At 35.4% G+C, this 16,066-nt stretch overlaps 2 protein-coding genes across 2 annotated transcripts; both read left to right on the forward strand.

Annotated features, from left to right (window-relative positions):
- The first annotated feature begins 426 nt into the window (after window positions 1–426).
- Window positions 427–4,981, forward strand: LOC111508286 (lethal (2) 34Fd). Its single transcript, XM_023163733.2, is given in 10 exon segments — window positions 427–603; window positions 686–946; window positions 1,025–1,374; window positions 1,533–1,761; window positions 1,849–2,103; window positions 2,106–2,152; window positions 2,259–2,643; window positions 4,399–4,489; window positions 4,492–4,666; window positions 4,734–4,981. Coding segments are annotated over 10 exon segments (2,079 nt in total). The 5' UTR covers window positions 427–537; the 3' UTR covers window positions 4,954–4,981.
- A 2,505-nt stretch (window positions 4,982–7,486) lies between these two features.
- GrlHz (Gustatory receptor-like Holozoa) lies at window positions 7,487–15,965 on the forward strand. Its single transcript, XM_023163728.2, is given in 7 exon segments — window positions 7,487–7,632; window positions 9,682–10,137; window positions 10,733–10,854; window positions 10,856–10,897; window positions 12,128–12,308; window positions 12,728–12,943; window positions 15,682–15,965. Coding segments are annotated over 7 exon segments (1,371 nt in total). The 5' UTR covers window positions 7,487–7,527; the 3' UTR covers window positions 15,931–15,965.
- Window positions 15,966–16,066: the final 101 nt, after the last annotated feature.

The following is a 16,066-nucleotide window of genomic DNA, read 5'->3' on the forward strand; positions in this document are numbered from 1 at the left end:
ATATTCTTAAAATTTTTAAATAGTCATACATATACATACAGAATACCTCCAAAAGTTACTGCATATTCGATAACCCTATTTGATATAACAAAATATCCAACACATTCAGTGACATTGGCCTTTTGACCGTGATTCAATTGAAAATTGATGATAGCTGTTGTCTCCAGACGATGAACCTTCAAGAGATGGAAATAAGGAAGGTATGGCACTGGGTCGTAGAATTTTTCGATGGCCTGTATCAGTTATTACATTTCAGCTGATTCTGGAAGATCTTCACGGCCTGCAGCAATGGTCTACGAATCATTATTAGGCGTGTTTGTTAGAACCGCGAAAAGTTATTCGCTCCTTCTGCTACTATTGACTGATGGTCCTTCAGTCATTGAAAACTGAAGAAGAATAAGAATCCAGGTACACTGTTCCAATGTAATAGGTTATGTTAAAACTAGCATAACCTAAAAGTTATGTTGTTTAAAATGGGAATTTGTAGTTGACTAATTTATTTATTTATTTGAATAGTTACCTTCATATTGGAACAAGATGCAAGTTTCCGATCCAAATAATATAAAAATATACAATTTGAGCGCTGGTAAATCTTTACCAGAGGTAAGTACAGTATCTGAAGAAATAAATAGCCATTATATTAAGGATTGAAAGCCTAACTGAGCTAATCTTGTGAACATTTCAGTGGTTGTCAGAGAAAAAGAGAAGGGCGCTCTTGAAAAAAAATGTGGACATCAGAAGACGTATTGAACTCATTCAAGATTTCGACATGCCCGATATCAGTAACAGCGTAAGAGTTTCCAGAGATGGACAATATATTTTAGCCACTGGTATATATAAACCTAGAGTGAAATGTTTTGACGTGAATAATTTATCATTGAAATTTGAGCGATGTTTTGATTCTGAAGCGGTAACATTTGAAGTACTAAGTGATGATTATAGTAAGGTAGGTAATCTGATTCATTAATTATTATACATAACTGTTTGTCGACGAATAATAAAATACAAAATCTGTGATTTTCAGTTGGTGTTCCTGCAAAATGATCGATATATAGAGTTTCATGCTTCCTTCGGGCGGCTTGAGAGATTGCGAATACCCAAATATGGGCGTGACTTTCAGTGTCATTACCCTAGTTGCGACCTTTTTATTGTGGGAGTATCTCCAGACATTTACCGATTGAACTTGGAAAGGGGGCAGTTTATGACTCCCTACACAAGTGGTGCATTCGCCATCAATAAATGCACAATAAACCCCGTGCATCATTTGCTGATTTGCGGTACTGAGGAAGGAAGAGTAGAAGCGTGGGATCCAAGAAGTCCATCGATGGTAGCCAGCCTAGATTGTGCTTTTGCGTGTGTCAATGAATCAAAAGGGTAAGTCTCCAGTTGAAGAGTCTTTGAAAAATATTCATGTATATGATTCAAAGGAGGATAGAAATATCATTTCCTCTGAATAATATCCTTCGGCTTAATGTATTTGGCATTAGTAAGTGAACAAACACATTGTGGTATACTAAATAATTTTTTTCAAGGTTGGAACGTTTCCCATCAATATCAGCTTTAAAATTCAATGGTGCTTTACAGATGGGTGTTGGTACAGAATCGGGCCACATACTTCTTTACGATATACGATCTAACAAACCATTTTGTGTGAAAGACCACATGTACGGTTTGCCCATTAAAGATATCGAATTCCATTACCAGCAGGATCTGGTATTTTCAATGGACAGTTCGGTCTTGAAAATATGGGATAAAAATAATGTAAGTATTATTCAATCCGAAGTAGTTATGTTAGCGAACGATAATTTGAACTGTTCAACTCGACTGACACCAAGAAAATTATTGCAGGGTAAAGCGTATACGTCTATAGAGTCGTCGGCAGATTTCAACAATCTCTGTACTGTTCCCAATACAGGCCTCCTATTTATCGCAAATGAAGGTGCAAAAATTCAGACGTATTACATTCCAAGCATGGGGCCTGCTCCTAAATGGGCCAGCTTTTTGGATTCACTAACAGAAGAGCTAGAAGAAAGTAGGGCTGAAAATGTATATGATGATTACAAGTTTGTGACAAAACAAGAATTGACCAACCTTGGGCTGGACCATCTTGCCATCTTGTCGGAACGAATATTTTGAGAGCGTATATGCACGGGTAAATAATTTGAAAATGGATTTATTCTGGAGCATCACATTCATGCCTGGACCAAATGCTTCAAATTCAAAGCTATTTTCAAAATGTTCTTAACTTTAACTTTCAGATATTTCATGGATGTGCGATTATATAAAAAGGCGAGGTCAGTGGCCAATCCATTCGAATTCCAAGAGTACCGGAAAAAGAAGATACGAGAAACGATTGAGAAAGAACGGGCGAATAGAGTACAAGTAAACAAGTTACCGAGCGTTAACAAAGAACTTGCTCTCAAACTCATGGAGGAAGCTGACCAAAATAAAAAGAAGAAGGAAGGAGCTGCTTCTTTACTCAAAGATAATAGGTTCAAGGCCCTGTTTGAAAATCCCGACTTCGAAATCGATAAAAATTCTGAAGAGTATCGGTTGCTGAATCCAGTTTTATCAAAGTTGGATAAAGACAAGTCGAAAAAGTTGAAGCAGAAGTTAGTTTCACAAGAATTTGAACCGGTAGAGGTAAGTTTATTAATAATTATTTTTTATTAAAGTGTTGGTACTGATATGTAAAACAGTATTTACCTACTTACTATTTTATTCATATTATTTCTTTGGAGATCACAATCTGAATGGATTTGATTTTTAATCTAACAACAGTGATGGTTCAACATTGCATTATAATGTTATACAAATATAATACTAAAATATTTACCCATCTTAAATAATGATGTGACACTTGCTCGAAACTGTCTAATAGGTAGATAGATAGATATCCTTTATTAGTTCTTTGTAATAAAAAAAAACCTTTTCAGGTGTAGAACATGTCAATTATAGTAAAATTACAGAATTAGTAAGAAAAATCATGAGGCAATATCATTAATATTGGTTAAGAATATAAATGGCCACAGATGTATAAATAACAAGGTTATCACAGTCAATATACTCAATGTAATATTGTTATATTAGATACAGAACACGAACATATACAGCTATATGTAGGGTTCAAAAGAGACTAAACTGCATCGCAATGTAGAATGATACAACATGAAATATTCAACGCGAACAACATCAGTTTAAATTTTCATGAAGAATTCTTCCAGCGAATAATAAGCTTTGGAGAAAAGCAAAGTTCTCGATTTATTCTTCATGATCACAGAAGACAGAGTTCTGAGAGATTCAGGTACCTTTTATAAATATTCATGACTGAAAAAGGTATATTTTTTTGAAGATAGGTCAAATGTGTCTTTATATTCAAAAGGTTATTTTTGTTTCGTGTGTTGTGGGTGTGGTTCCTATCATGAGTCGCAAAAAGAGATATATTTTCTTTGAAAATACCACAGATTCATAAATATAGAGACTTGTTAGTGTTAATATTTTTTTTTTATCTACGAATATTTTTTTACAGCTTTCTCTCTGAGAAAGGTTGAATTTTTTTCTGAGACACTGTTCTTGCAATACGAATATTTTTTGTGTATGTGCAGACATTCTCCAGAATATAATGCCATATCTGATGTGACTCTGAATATAACCATTATATGCTATGGATATATTTTGTGTAATTATTTTCAGGGCATAGCAGTACCTTGACATTTCTGTTGCCACTTTATCTATGTGGCTCTTCCGGTTCAGGTTTGAGTCAATTATAATTCCAAGAAAGGAAAGTTGGGTCACTGGTTCTAAAATAGTTACACCATCACTAAAAGTATTATTTGTGCAGTTTTGGGTAAAAAATATGATTTGTGTTTCATTTTTGTTCAGTTTGAGATTGTGTGATGTAAAGTTCTCCTCCAGAATCTTTAGTTCGAAGAAGATATTTGCCTGTAGGTAGTCGTGATCGGTTGAACTGAAAACCACAGAACAGTCATCGGCATACTGAACCATGTATTCGTCAACAACTTCAGGCACATTGTTAGTGTAAAGAATGTATAATAGTGGGCCCAACACTGACCCCTGGGGTACACCTCTCATACACTTATTTCATTAGATTTCCATCAGTATTCCTTTCAGTAACACATTGCTGTCTATTTTTCATAATATAATGAATTACCTGTTTCTAGACTCTGTACTAAAATCCATGTATGCTTTTGGCAATGCAATCAATGTATTGTTCTGGAAAAAAAGAATCTGTTTGGAACTTATTCCTTAATGATTAGAATGGCAATAGAGATATTATTGTTAATTTTAGAACATGATACAAAAAATATATTTTCGAAGTATTAAGTGTGTGGAGGTTTGCAGTTGAAAGCCAAATTAGTTCCATTTTGAATTTTTTAGGAGGAACTGGAGGGAAAAAATAGCTCTGATGAATCTGAGGATGATGATTCTGGCCAAGAGGACAGTTCCGATGATGATCACACCTGGACAAAAAGGTCAAACAACAGCACCGCATCATAAAGAGAGAACAATGGCAAAAAGAGTTGAAAGGAAAACATGAAGCCGATAGAAAAGAAGAAGAAGAAAGAACTAGGCAACCAAAATTATATGAACTAAGACAGGGAGAAGAGTTCAAGGGAATACACAGCCTTAAGAAAAAAATGAATAGGTATGTTTCAGTTATTTGTTAGGATTTCCGCAAATCTGCATTGATATGGTTTTTATTGATTTTTCAGGGCTACTTTAGGTGAAAGAGTTTTAGCTGAAGATAATTCAGTTCGGTTTGTCAGTTCAGTGGGAAATCGAGAAATGACTTTTTCAACTTATAAGAAAAAGAATAGGTCCATGGATGAAAGGAATAGAAAACACAGAGAAGAGCGGAAGCAAGTAGTAAGACCGCTTCGAGGTATCAAGTCGAAATCCAAAACGAATTTTTTTAACCGTAAAAGAAAGTGATTATATTGAATATATTTAAAAAAAGTTATCTTGCGTTTCCTTTTATACGTTTTTATGGTAGTTTCGCAATCATTGCGACCCATATCAGTGAGATCTTGTTATATCCCAGGTCACATAAATCTCCTGGAGTCTCTTAAGTATAGGAGCGTCAACTGATTAACGAAAAAACCGACGTTGAAGCTTTTTTCAACCCAATGGTTTAATAGCTCTTTCGATCTTGAGCGGAAATTCAAAAGTCACTAGCTTAGGTTGCATCCAAAAGAGAGTGAGTTTACTCGACCCTCCATAGCAACCCGCGAGGGTTTATTGTGGTTCACACTAATTCAATGTCAATTGATCGACAATAATGAAATTATTGAAATTTTGAAGAAACGGTAAACCGTAAGCCCATGCTGGTGTTACCAATTTGTGCTCTCCGGAAGCAGGGCCATATAATTTCTATTACATGACCGATGACACCATTCACTAGACCCTTAGACACATCAACATAGTATTGCAACATCACCTTTGCCCCCACAAATGTCTCCAACTCTTTAGGCAACCCCCCAGTCTTGTTTATGTCAGATATGGTATAATATTATTTAAATCTATATTATCATTTTTTCTAGTACAATCTATTAGACTATCTTGTGCAATTATTTTATTACAATGCAAATAAATATGGGTTCTTACAACCTACTACACCATTTATTGTCTTTTTTTTTAGAGTCGGGAAGTAGGTATTTGATTTTTTTTCTAGAAATATATTTTTTTTATTGAACCCAACCCTGGATGTGGCATCTATTTCATGGTGGGCCTACCAACTGCCTATCATAAACGAATGCGTATACAAAATTTCGTGTTCCTGCTATTTACCGCTGAGGTGATCTCTCGTACGGAGCCGATCCTGGCAGCAGCATCAGGTCACGTTTATGATTAACATGCTTTGTCATCGGTTCTGGACCAGCATGCAAAATTTCAGGTCAACCGGATACCGGGAAGTGGGTCAAATTAAACTTGCAAGATTTGTTAAGATACATACAAGTCAAGTTAAAACAGTTTTCCCGAATTTATTCTATATCAATTAGTTATAAATACAAAGCGGTACAGAGTTGTCAGATGATAAAAACATTAAAATAATATATATACAAATACATATATACACACACACACATGTACACCAATGTACACAAATAATGATTTAATAAAATGTTTTAATTTCTTAATACAGGCAGTTAATGAGTACATACATATATACTCATATATACACACCAACTCTTAACACTAACACCTGTTTCGACCCGCCATAGGTTTTCATAGTTCTAGTGATCTTGCAGTGAAAGCTGCAGAGACAGACAGAACGAATCTCATCGGCGGTTATTGTTGATGCTTGGCTCCCCAAAAGACCGCTTTCTTTGGGGATCCTCGCTTATATTTGATAATCGCGATTTGAGTCTTCTGTCAATCCTATAGATGGCGTTTTCGTTAGGAAAGACTTTATCAACTTCACCTGACCTGGGAGTTGATTATGAAATTGACTCTGTTTTCCGTTTTTCCTTTAACTAGCTGTCGCTGTCGCCCCCTACGAACGATAACCCTCAGAAGTCGAAACTTGTACGAGCTAAGGACTAACGAGATCTTACCTTTTAACGTGTGATTCCTAACACGGGTTGGATGATAGCAAGTAAAAATCGAGCGTTCAGCCTGCGGCTTGGACCATCGACTCACAGATCGGCCGATTGACTGAGTGAACAAAGCACCCACGTCGAACCGCCTGGCTACCGACCGACCGTAAATAAACAAATTGTTTTGCGCTTACATTGCAAACTCTGGCTGAACCCTATGAGATAAATCAAAAAATGTACTACAGTATTGTACACCTTGAAAAGGTCTACAAAGTAGTCCACGATGATGTATGTCTATCTCTTAGGGATAACCCACAATAACCATTTTTTTCCCGAGAAATAATGGCATATTTACGAAGCGATTTTGAGCAATATAGCATTAATCCTTACCCAATTGATTACCTTCAATTCATTGGGCATTTAAAATAGATCGATATGGCCCTTAACAGCATGTAATTTAAATGAATATTTTCGAAGATGTTACAGATTTAAAATGCAGGGTTGCGGCGGAACCGGCCAGGGGATCGGCGGCTTGTCTATAAATAGCGCATCGAAGGCCAAGGAGGATCGCTAGATTACAATAAAACCAATATTATAGACAATTGTTCAGAAAATGGCGAATGGTTAGTTTTTTTCGTAGCTTATGTAGAGTTCACTATCAACAATTTTCTGGAAATCAATCCAGAAAATTGTTTTTATGTTGCATTATCAATCACAATCGTGTTTCTTCCAATTTCCACACGAAATGTATTTGTTTTGCATCTCTCATGCTTACGCCTATGGAACTTTAATGAAAAGGTTATCATCAACAACTGAACGAAGAAATGCAATTTATAAATATTTTGTTTACAAAAACAAACTTGGCTGGTGTTTTTGTAAATATCGTTTTTGGGTAGTTCCAAATATGTGTGTATTCTCTCCAGGTGAGTTTTTAATGCTGATCAATGTAGGTGTATAAGTGTCAACAATTATGGATATACTTAGTCAGGTTGCCGAAATAAAAATCAAACAAAACCTCAAGGAAATGGAATATGATGAATCACCGCCGATGCAGTCGAACTCCTCGTCAAGTCTGGTAGGTATGTTTTTTTTTTGGAATAACTTTTTTGGCTCATATAAATAAGGAAGAAAGTATGTAAAAATAATATAAAAATGAAGTGTATTATTTCTGGATTATAGGGATTCCGAAACGAGTCGGCTAAAGTCGGAAACTGAGGGGTTCATCAAGGCTTGCCAGGATGGTGTCTTCAACATCTTAGTCTACCGCAGTCTCGTGATGGGTATAGAGGCTCCTGACACAAGGTGCAGGGCCTGCCGCGAAGCGCCCGAGACCCCAATGCACTTGCTATTAGCATGTCCAGCATATGCGATCTCGGCCTGTATCCATCGACATAACGCGGCCCAAGAGTGCTATATTATCATCTATGACACTCTTACGGTATTGACGAGACACCGGTATTGCGCTTGCTCAGGGCACAAGATTCTCGGACTCAATGATCACTTACCCCACGGTGTGGGGAGTGGTCATTGGTTGATAATTCTGGCGCGCCCTCCCCAATGTATCGGGATATATTAAATGAAGAGTATGAAATTGAAAAATATAATAACGCTCATTAGTGAAAGTTATTGTGACCTGAAATGAAAATTCATTGATAAATGGGTTAAACAAAAAGTGGAATAATATAAATGAAAAAATAAAATAGAGATGAAGAAATACAATTTTTTCTTTTCATAGATTTTAAATCTGTAGATACCTTTTGAGACATAGTCCGAACATCAGAGAGAGAGAGAGAGAGATAATGTCATAAGAAATACATCTTGTCAACAAACATTTTTCTGCTAGAAAAAATAACTATAAATATTAATAAATTGTTAAGTAAATATATAAATGTGGTAATATACATAAATGAGCACATTCACAAATAGTATATTTGTTAAAGTGTAATCTTGTACATTAGTAAAACTATGATTGAGTAATTTTTGTATAAATGTATAAATAGGAAACACTACACTAGTATGTTCGTATATATACATACATATACAAAGATATATACATACATTCACATGAATATTATTATGTGTATAGGTTATCCTCAAAAAATTCATTAAATGTATAATAAGCCTTTTTGACCAGAATTTGACCAGGAGAAGTTTCTCCTAAAAGATAGTAGAGTGACGCATTCTGTTGAACTTTTAGGTAACTTGTTATACATTTTCACTCCATTATATATAATTGAGTTCTTGATTTGACAACTTGTTGTGATAGGAACCTTTAATTGGCTAGCTTGTCTAGTATTATTGTGGTGGGGCGGAGAAGTAAAGGTACCTTTGTTCTTGTGTATGATTCAAGAGTAAACAATGAAGTCACAGTTAAAATTCCATGCATTAAAAACAGTGGCTCACCAGGATCATTCCACTTTGTACGATTTTGTAATATAAAAACAAATTGATCAGCTGTTTACTGCATACACCCCAAAATGCTATGCCATATACCTTAAGCGAGAGTCTATGAGGGCATAATAAACATTTTTAGCTGCGTGAAATCCTAGTTTCTTGTTTATAATGCCTATATGCTCCTCAGATTTCAGACACTCATCAATATTAATTTCCAAGAATTTTGTAGAGATCTTATTTTCCACTACTATACTTTCCATATGAGTTTTTTTAGTGTTTAATGACAGCAGATTTGCATCGCGCCATTGTTTAATTTCGCTGAGGTCATTACAGATGCTTTCATATAAATTCTGTTGGTTTATATTATGCCACAAAAGTGTGGTATCATCTGCAAAAATGGTGAAACTACCAGAAATACGTACAGTAGCCAGGTCATTTACGTATAGTAAAAAAGTATGGGTCCTAAGATCGATCCTTGAGATACTCCTGCTTTCACGTTCTTTGTACTTGAGCAACTATTGGTTTTTATCAAACTGTCTACGTCCTGTAAGGTAGGATTCAAGTATGTAAATCTATTTAAAATCTGTTTTTTCCGTTAACCAGCTGTCACCCTCCCACAACCCTCAGAAGTAGGATCTTGTGCGAGCGGTGGATTAACGAGGTCTTACACTTCAACGTGCGATTCCTATCGCGCTGTTCTAAATCACCGTTTCAACGCTATATTTTTCAGGAGGACCAACATGTATGCGAAGTACCTGATAGTTACACGGACTTGAGAAGCGTCACAACCGTCCTGTACTACTGTAAGAGGAAAATTCTCAACCCGTACATGCGGTTTTTGGGCTTCGTGGGAATACGACCTCTATGCGAATCTCAGGATTCCTGTACTTGTTTAAAACTGATTCTCACCCGCTCATATACGGTGCTGATCATAACTCTACTGATCGTCGGATATCTCCTGCAATATATGGCTTGCTTTCGAAGAGAGAGGGGATTTTGCTACGTGACTAGAACTGGAAGGCTGACACTATCGAGAGAAATTGATGATGTCTACGATAGATCCTGCTACGGAACCGTAGCGTTTAGTTCAATTTTGCCGAGCTTGATGCATCTGGTAGCTTACCTCCATATGGTGTATGTTTTTCGAAGCACCGATGACGAGTATCTGCCCATCTTGATGGAAAAAGTGAGTAGATTGTCAGTCACTCTCCACGAAAACTTTGGATGAGATCATTGTAACGATTACCTTGTATATTTTTAAGTAGGCCTACATATAAAGGTAAGGTAAAGTAAAAAAAAACGGGACATACTATTCCCTGCTGGAGTGAAATTTAATAGAGACGAAATAGTATACTGGGTGTATAGTATATTTTCCTTAGTAGTTTCCAAATTCAAACATAAGTTATAGTCAAACCCAGTTTAATAGTTCGACGTTTTGCCGATAGGTTTCTTCTGTTTTCAAATAATGGGTTGAAGAAGTTTTTTCTCATCAAATACAAGACAAGATAAAAAAAAATTAACGGCTCTCATGGCATTGTCAAATTTCAAGTAGATGTTTTGGTTCGTTGAACATATGAAGTGTTTCCTACGGACGGAGTGCAGTGTTTATAAAAAAATTCAGCTTGATTTATGCCCCAAAGTCATGGAAAATTGGCATCAATGGGTCTTTCAAGCGAATAAAAAGTTTCAATGAATCTTACACCCACTTTGTTTTATTCTAATATAAAGATAGGAATCGCTTGCTAAAACACCCTATATAAGCATTTTTAATATTTTTACAGGTCTTCGTGATCTCTACAAATCTATCATCTGGTACCATGAGCCAGAAGAGGCTAGTGAAAATGCTGTGGGTATTCGTTATATTCAGCATAGTTTGGATGAGTTTATCCATATTCGCAGTGATTTGTATTGTGTGATGGAGATATTCATTTCAAATGGATGATGAGGTACATTCCTATATCCTATGTCTTACTTAATGCACCCCTCACAGAAAACTTTGATATTCATCTCAAAGACAACTCCTCGTACTTGTCCAAGAGAACTACAAAAGCCCAGAAGGATCACAGGTTTTTTATTTTTTTTCTTGGAAATTACGACTTCTAAAACCGAAATTTCGATTTCAATCTCGAAATAACGACTTCTAACTCGAAATTACGACTTTCAACTCGAAATTTAGATTTTTAACTGAAAGTTTAGACTTTTAACTGGAAGTTTAGAATTTTAACTGGAAGTTTAGACTTTTAACTCAAAGTTCAGACCTTTAACTCGAAATTTCGACATTTATCTCGAAATAACTTCTAACTCGAAATTACAACTTTAAACTCGAAATTTCCACTTTTAACTCGAAATTTAGACTTTTATCTCAAAATTTAGACTTTTAATTTGAAGTTTACATTTTCAACTCGAAGTTTAGATATTTTAACTCTAAGTTTATACTTCTAACTCGAAGTTTAGACTTTTAATTCGAAGTTTAGGCTTTCAACTCGAAGTTTAGACTTTTAACTCGAAATTTCGACATTACGTTCGAAAGAACTTCTAACTCGAAATTTCAACTTTAAACTCGAAATTTCCACTTTGAACTTGACTTTTAACTCGAAATGTAGACTTTTTACTCGAAATTTAGGCTTTCAACTCGAAGTTTAGACTTTTAACTCGAAATTTCGACTTTAAAGTCGAATATTCAACTTTCAAATTAAAATTTCTACTTTAAAGTTTGAATTTTGACTTCAAACTCAAATTATTACTCGAATTTTCAAGTTTGAAGTGTAAACTTCGAGTTTAAGTCGTAATTTCGAAATTAAAGTCGAAATTTAAATATTAAAGTATACATTTCTAGTTTTAAAGTAGTGATTCTTCTGCGCTTCCGTAGAAACCCCTTACATTTGACTTAACCATATATGCAACCTTAAGATACAGTGTATCTGTGCTAATTATATGTCGACTTTCTGCAGATTTTCAATCCTTAGAGTTGATTTCCTATTCATTATTTTTTTTCCCATAGATGGAAACTTTACAGGATCGAGGCATACGACAGGACAGAAAACGATTTTCTATTTAACAATCGAAATCAAAGTTTGGTTATCCTTTTCTTACAGTTCATTTACATTGTTATTACTTTGGTTCACTTTTGTACCTGTTCTTATATTTCTTTAGATCACCTACTTCATATTTTTCAGATCATCACTGCCCCTAATTTTCATGAAGATTCTGTTGGTTTCCTGCACTTTGGGACATGATGTAGTACAAGCTACAGTTATATCAAACTATTGCTTGCAAGCTCAACTTTTAACTTCTTATGTGCAGTTTCTCAGGGAAAAACTGCTGCAGTTTCCAGTTATTCCGTTGGAGTGGATGAGAGTAAGAATAGTTTATAGCTACATTAGTAATTAAGGAGTTGAGATCAAGCAGTAATGATTGTTTCAATAGTCAAAGATTTGTTTCAAAGATAGACAAATGTTCCTCGAGTCTCTGGTTGAAACTGCGGTCAGCCTGGCCTATATACAGGGCCTATTTAATGATGAGATCTATTTAATGATGTGAAGAAATCGAATATAGCTCTTTTGGTTCTGGAGATATACAGGAAAAACCAAAAAATCCCATGCCATAATTCAACCGACACTCCATCTCTTATCGTTTACGAGATCCCCATGTACAGAAACGAATTTAAATAGCCTTGTATAAGGCATATCTGTTACTTTGCTAAGTGTACCAATTAATAAATTACTTACAGAGAAGTGGCGGTGTCATAAACACTGATGAATTGTTTCAATTTTCAGGATATAGAAGATTTTAAAAAACTTCTGAACTACTTCAACCATAATATAGCACCACCTGCCTGTTTACTAGTTGTGGTCGATATATCTTTTGCAGTGTCTGGTATAATATGGATCCTAGGATTTGATCATATAGACACCGAAACACTGCCAATCTTTGGCTTGAGCATACTGAATATTATTTTATGGATTTTTATGGCTTCTGTACCGTTCGTTCAGGTAATTTTATCAATATTGACAAACCTGTTTTTAACAATTTTTACTAGAATAAAGAAACATAACACTAGTTTACGGCCAATGTACGATTGTAATGCCGAAGGCAATTCTTTGAAGGCAGTTCTTTGTTAATTTTTGGTAGTGAAGATTTCCTAACACGTAAGATTTTTGAGTTATAATTTTTTTTTTCAAAAAATTGAATGAACATGACATTCAAAATTTGCTTTTCCCCTAAATTGAGGAAATTGTTTAAAATCTGGCAACACAGCGGCTCTGCCCAGTATTCGAATCTGCTTCCGCTGTGTATGAGACTTGTAACGCCGCTTCTCGAACTTCCGATACTCGAAGTTTCCAGAAAACACCAGAAATACGGACCGCTATAAAAGTAGCAGGTTGACAATCGGATCATCAATATTGGTTTAACGCGAGTAATAATAAGTATCAGAGAAACGAGGTGAGCAAATACGCGAATATTAAGAGTAATATATTAGTGTTATCTTTGTGAATAAAATGAGTTGACTCTTGTAAACGCAGTATTTGAACTCAACGTACGCAACAGTACAAAAATGTCCAAAGTACAGAAACGTAGCTGCGTTAATCCCGCAGATAGTTTTTGCTATATATGTAGTCAGTTTACTCTTAAATCGCAGAATCAGCCAATTAATCAAATGACCAAAGTAGCTTACCATAAGTATTTTGGATGTATTGTTGGTGATCAAGATCGGGATTGGACTCCTCACGTATGTTGCCAAACCTGTGCAGCAAATCTAAGTAACTGGTAAATGGCAAACACTCTTCTATGCCTTTGCAGTTCCAATGATTTGGCGAGAAACAACAAATCATTACAAGGACTGTTACTTTTGCATGAAAAACGTGTCTGGTGTTTCAAGAAAGAGCGAACACAAAATTGTATATCCGGATATTCCGTGTTAGGAATCACACGTTAAAAGGTAAGACCTCGTTAGTACTTAGCTCGCACAAGTTTTTCAACTTCTGAGAGTTGTCGTTCGTATAGGGGCGACAGCTGATTAACGGAAAAACATATTTTTTTAAACAAATATACGACATCGCTTGTGAAATAGGCCTCATTAAATCAAACCACTATTTTCTAAATCGTTATACTAAAATACTGTTGCGAATTCAGTGAGTTGGCAGAAGCGGCCCTGGTATTCGAGAATGGGGAATGTTCCTCCTGACGAAAGTCAAGTAGTTTTCATGAAAGAGCTCTAAAACAACGCATTTTAAACTCATCATTTCAACCTTTTTCTTTAAAAAAGTATTTAAATACTTAAAAAAGAGGAATGAAATGATGCATTCAACATTTAAAGGGATACGTTTCTATTTCACCATTTGGCAACATCGGTTATTGCTAATAAAGGACAATGAATCTGTTACCTGTATGAGACAATCAAAGATGACATATTTCAGAGGCGTGCTGTTCTGTTTACTTATGTTCCGAGTTCTGAGACATTCTGTGACATATGACAGTTTGTGCACCTAACCTATCTTCCTCTATATAAATAAATAACAAAACAACTGTTGTTTATGTGGCTTGTGGAGGTGGTATTGAACTATAATTCATATTTTGCCTTAACTGTTGATTCATAAAGATAATATTTCTTTTTTAAAATAGAATATCTAGATACGCATAAATTATTTCAACTAGATATAGGCGCTGTTGCCAATATGTGAATTAGAAACAAATCCCTTTAAAAATTAAAACCCAACATGTGAAACATCAATTTGAATAGTTTTCGAAGTGAATTTGAAAAACTCATGAATTAAACTCAACTTTATTTTGTTCAAACTTGCATTTGCTGTAATAACCCAAATTGAGGAACATTCCCCATTATCACAGCTTGATACCTTTTTATTACCGGATAGATTGGAGCATAGTTGCCAAGAGTAGTTAGTTTTACTCAACTGAACAGAAAGACAAACTAGTTGAATAATTACGGAAAAAACTGGACGATTTTATTTTTGGCTGTATTATTGGAAATATTTTGAAACTTTGTCGTCTAACTGGGCCAACCTTGACTTTGAAATTGTAGCCATTTGTTGACATATCATTTAACCTTGAAAAAATCAATTTCCTGTGATATTCCTGAGCCTATAGCTATATGATGTCGTTAAGCGTCAGCAGCACCCGGCACTGGTCAACAGAATTCTGCTCCACGACAACGCCTGTCAGCACGTTTCACACACCACCGCCTGAAAATTAAAAGAATTGAGCGCCGAAATTCTCTGCTTCATTCATCCAGACTACCATCAATCGACTACCATCTTTTCCAGCGCTGCAATAACTTTCTCATCGGTAGAACCTTCGCCAATCAGGAACAGGCTAAACGGCCTTCGTCTACTTCATCGAATCCCGAGCAGACAATTTTTATGCTGACGGAATTAATCGACTTGTGTTACGTTGGGGAACCTAAAAAATAGGACAAGTTTTGGCTTGGTAGAGCTTGTGGATGTATTTTTTTTGTGGAGTGTGTCAAACCCAAACGACTTTTACTCGCCATTACTTACGGACTTTCGAATACTGTCCTTCTTACTTTATCTCCTTTTAATCCCTAGCCATGTTCTTCTGGAAGTTGACTAGCGGATGACACTTTTGGAAATCATTTTTGAACTTTCGATAAAGCATGAAACAAAAACAACACGAGTAGTTGAAGACATGCGTCCAATAATTTTATTTCGCGAGCAATTTTCGTCAAAGTTTATCATTTTATGTTGTGTTTCAGGCTGCTAGATTGTCCAATTCTTGTGAAGTTCTCAAAACAGTCGGACAAGAGGCAAGAACTCGACCTTACGTTCACCAAAATACGCCAACCACGGAACTGGACTCAGTGTTATTATATACTAGCAGTTTGCAAATTAGTGCGAAACTATTTTATATTCCGATAACCCTCAGAAAGCTTTGCTTCTGTTTGACTGTGTCATCGATAGTTATCTTAATTTTAGGACAGTGTCATTATCTAATCTCCAAGTGATCAACTAGTCAAATAAATTGAAAGACTTTTTTAAATTGGGTTTCAATCTATATTTCTCTTAGTTCTTGAACTTTGAGAAGGAGCTTCGCGAAAAAAATTGGAAATTTTTACAAAATTCAACTTCAAAGTTGATACA

This window comes from Leptinotarsa decemlineata, unplaced genomic scaffold, assembly GCF_025532065.1.
Source record: "Leptinotarsa decemlineata unplaced genomic scaffold, Ldec_3_MD MMD2_tig00000882_RagTag_RagTag, whole genome shotgun sequence".
Taxonomy (NCBI): domain Eukaryota; kingdom Metazoa; phylum Arthropoda; class Insecta; order Coleoptera; family Chrysomelidae; genus Leptinotarsa; species Leptinotarsa decemlineata.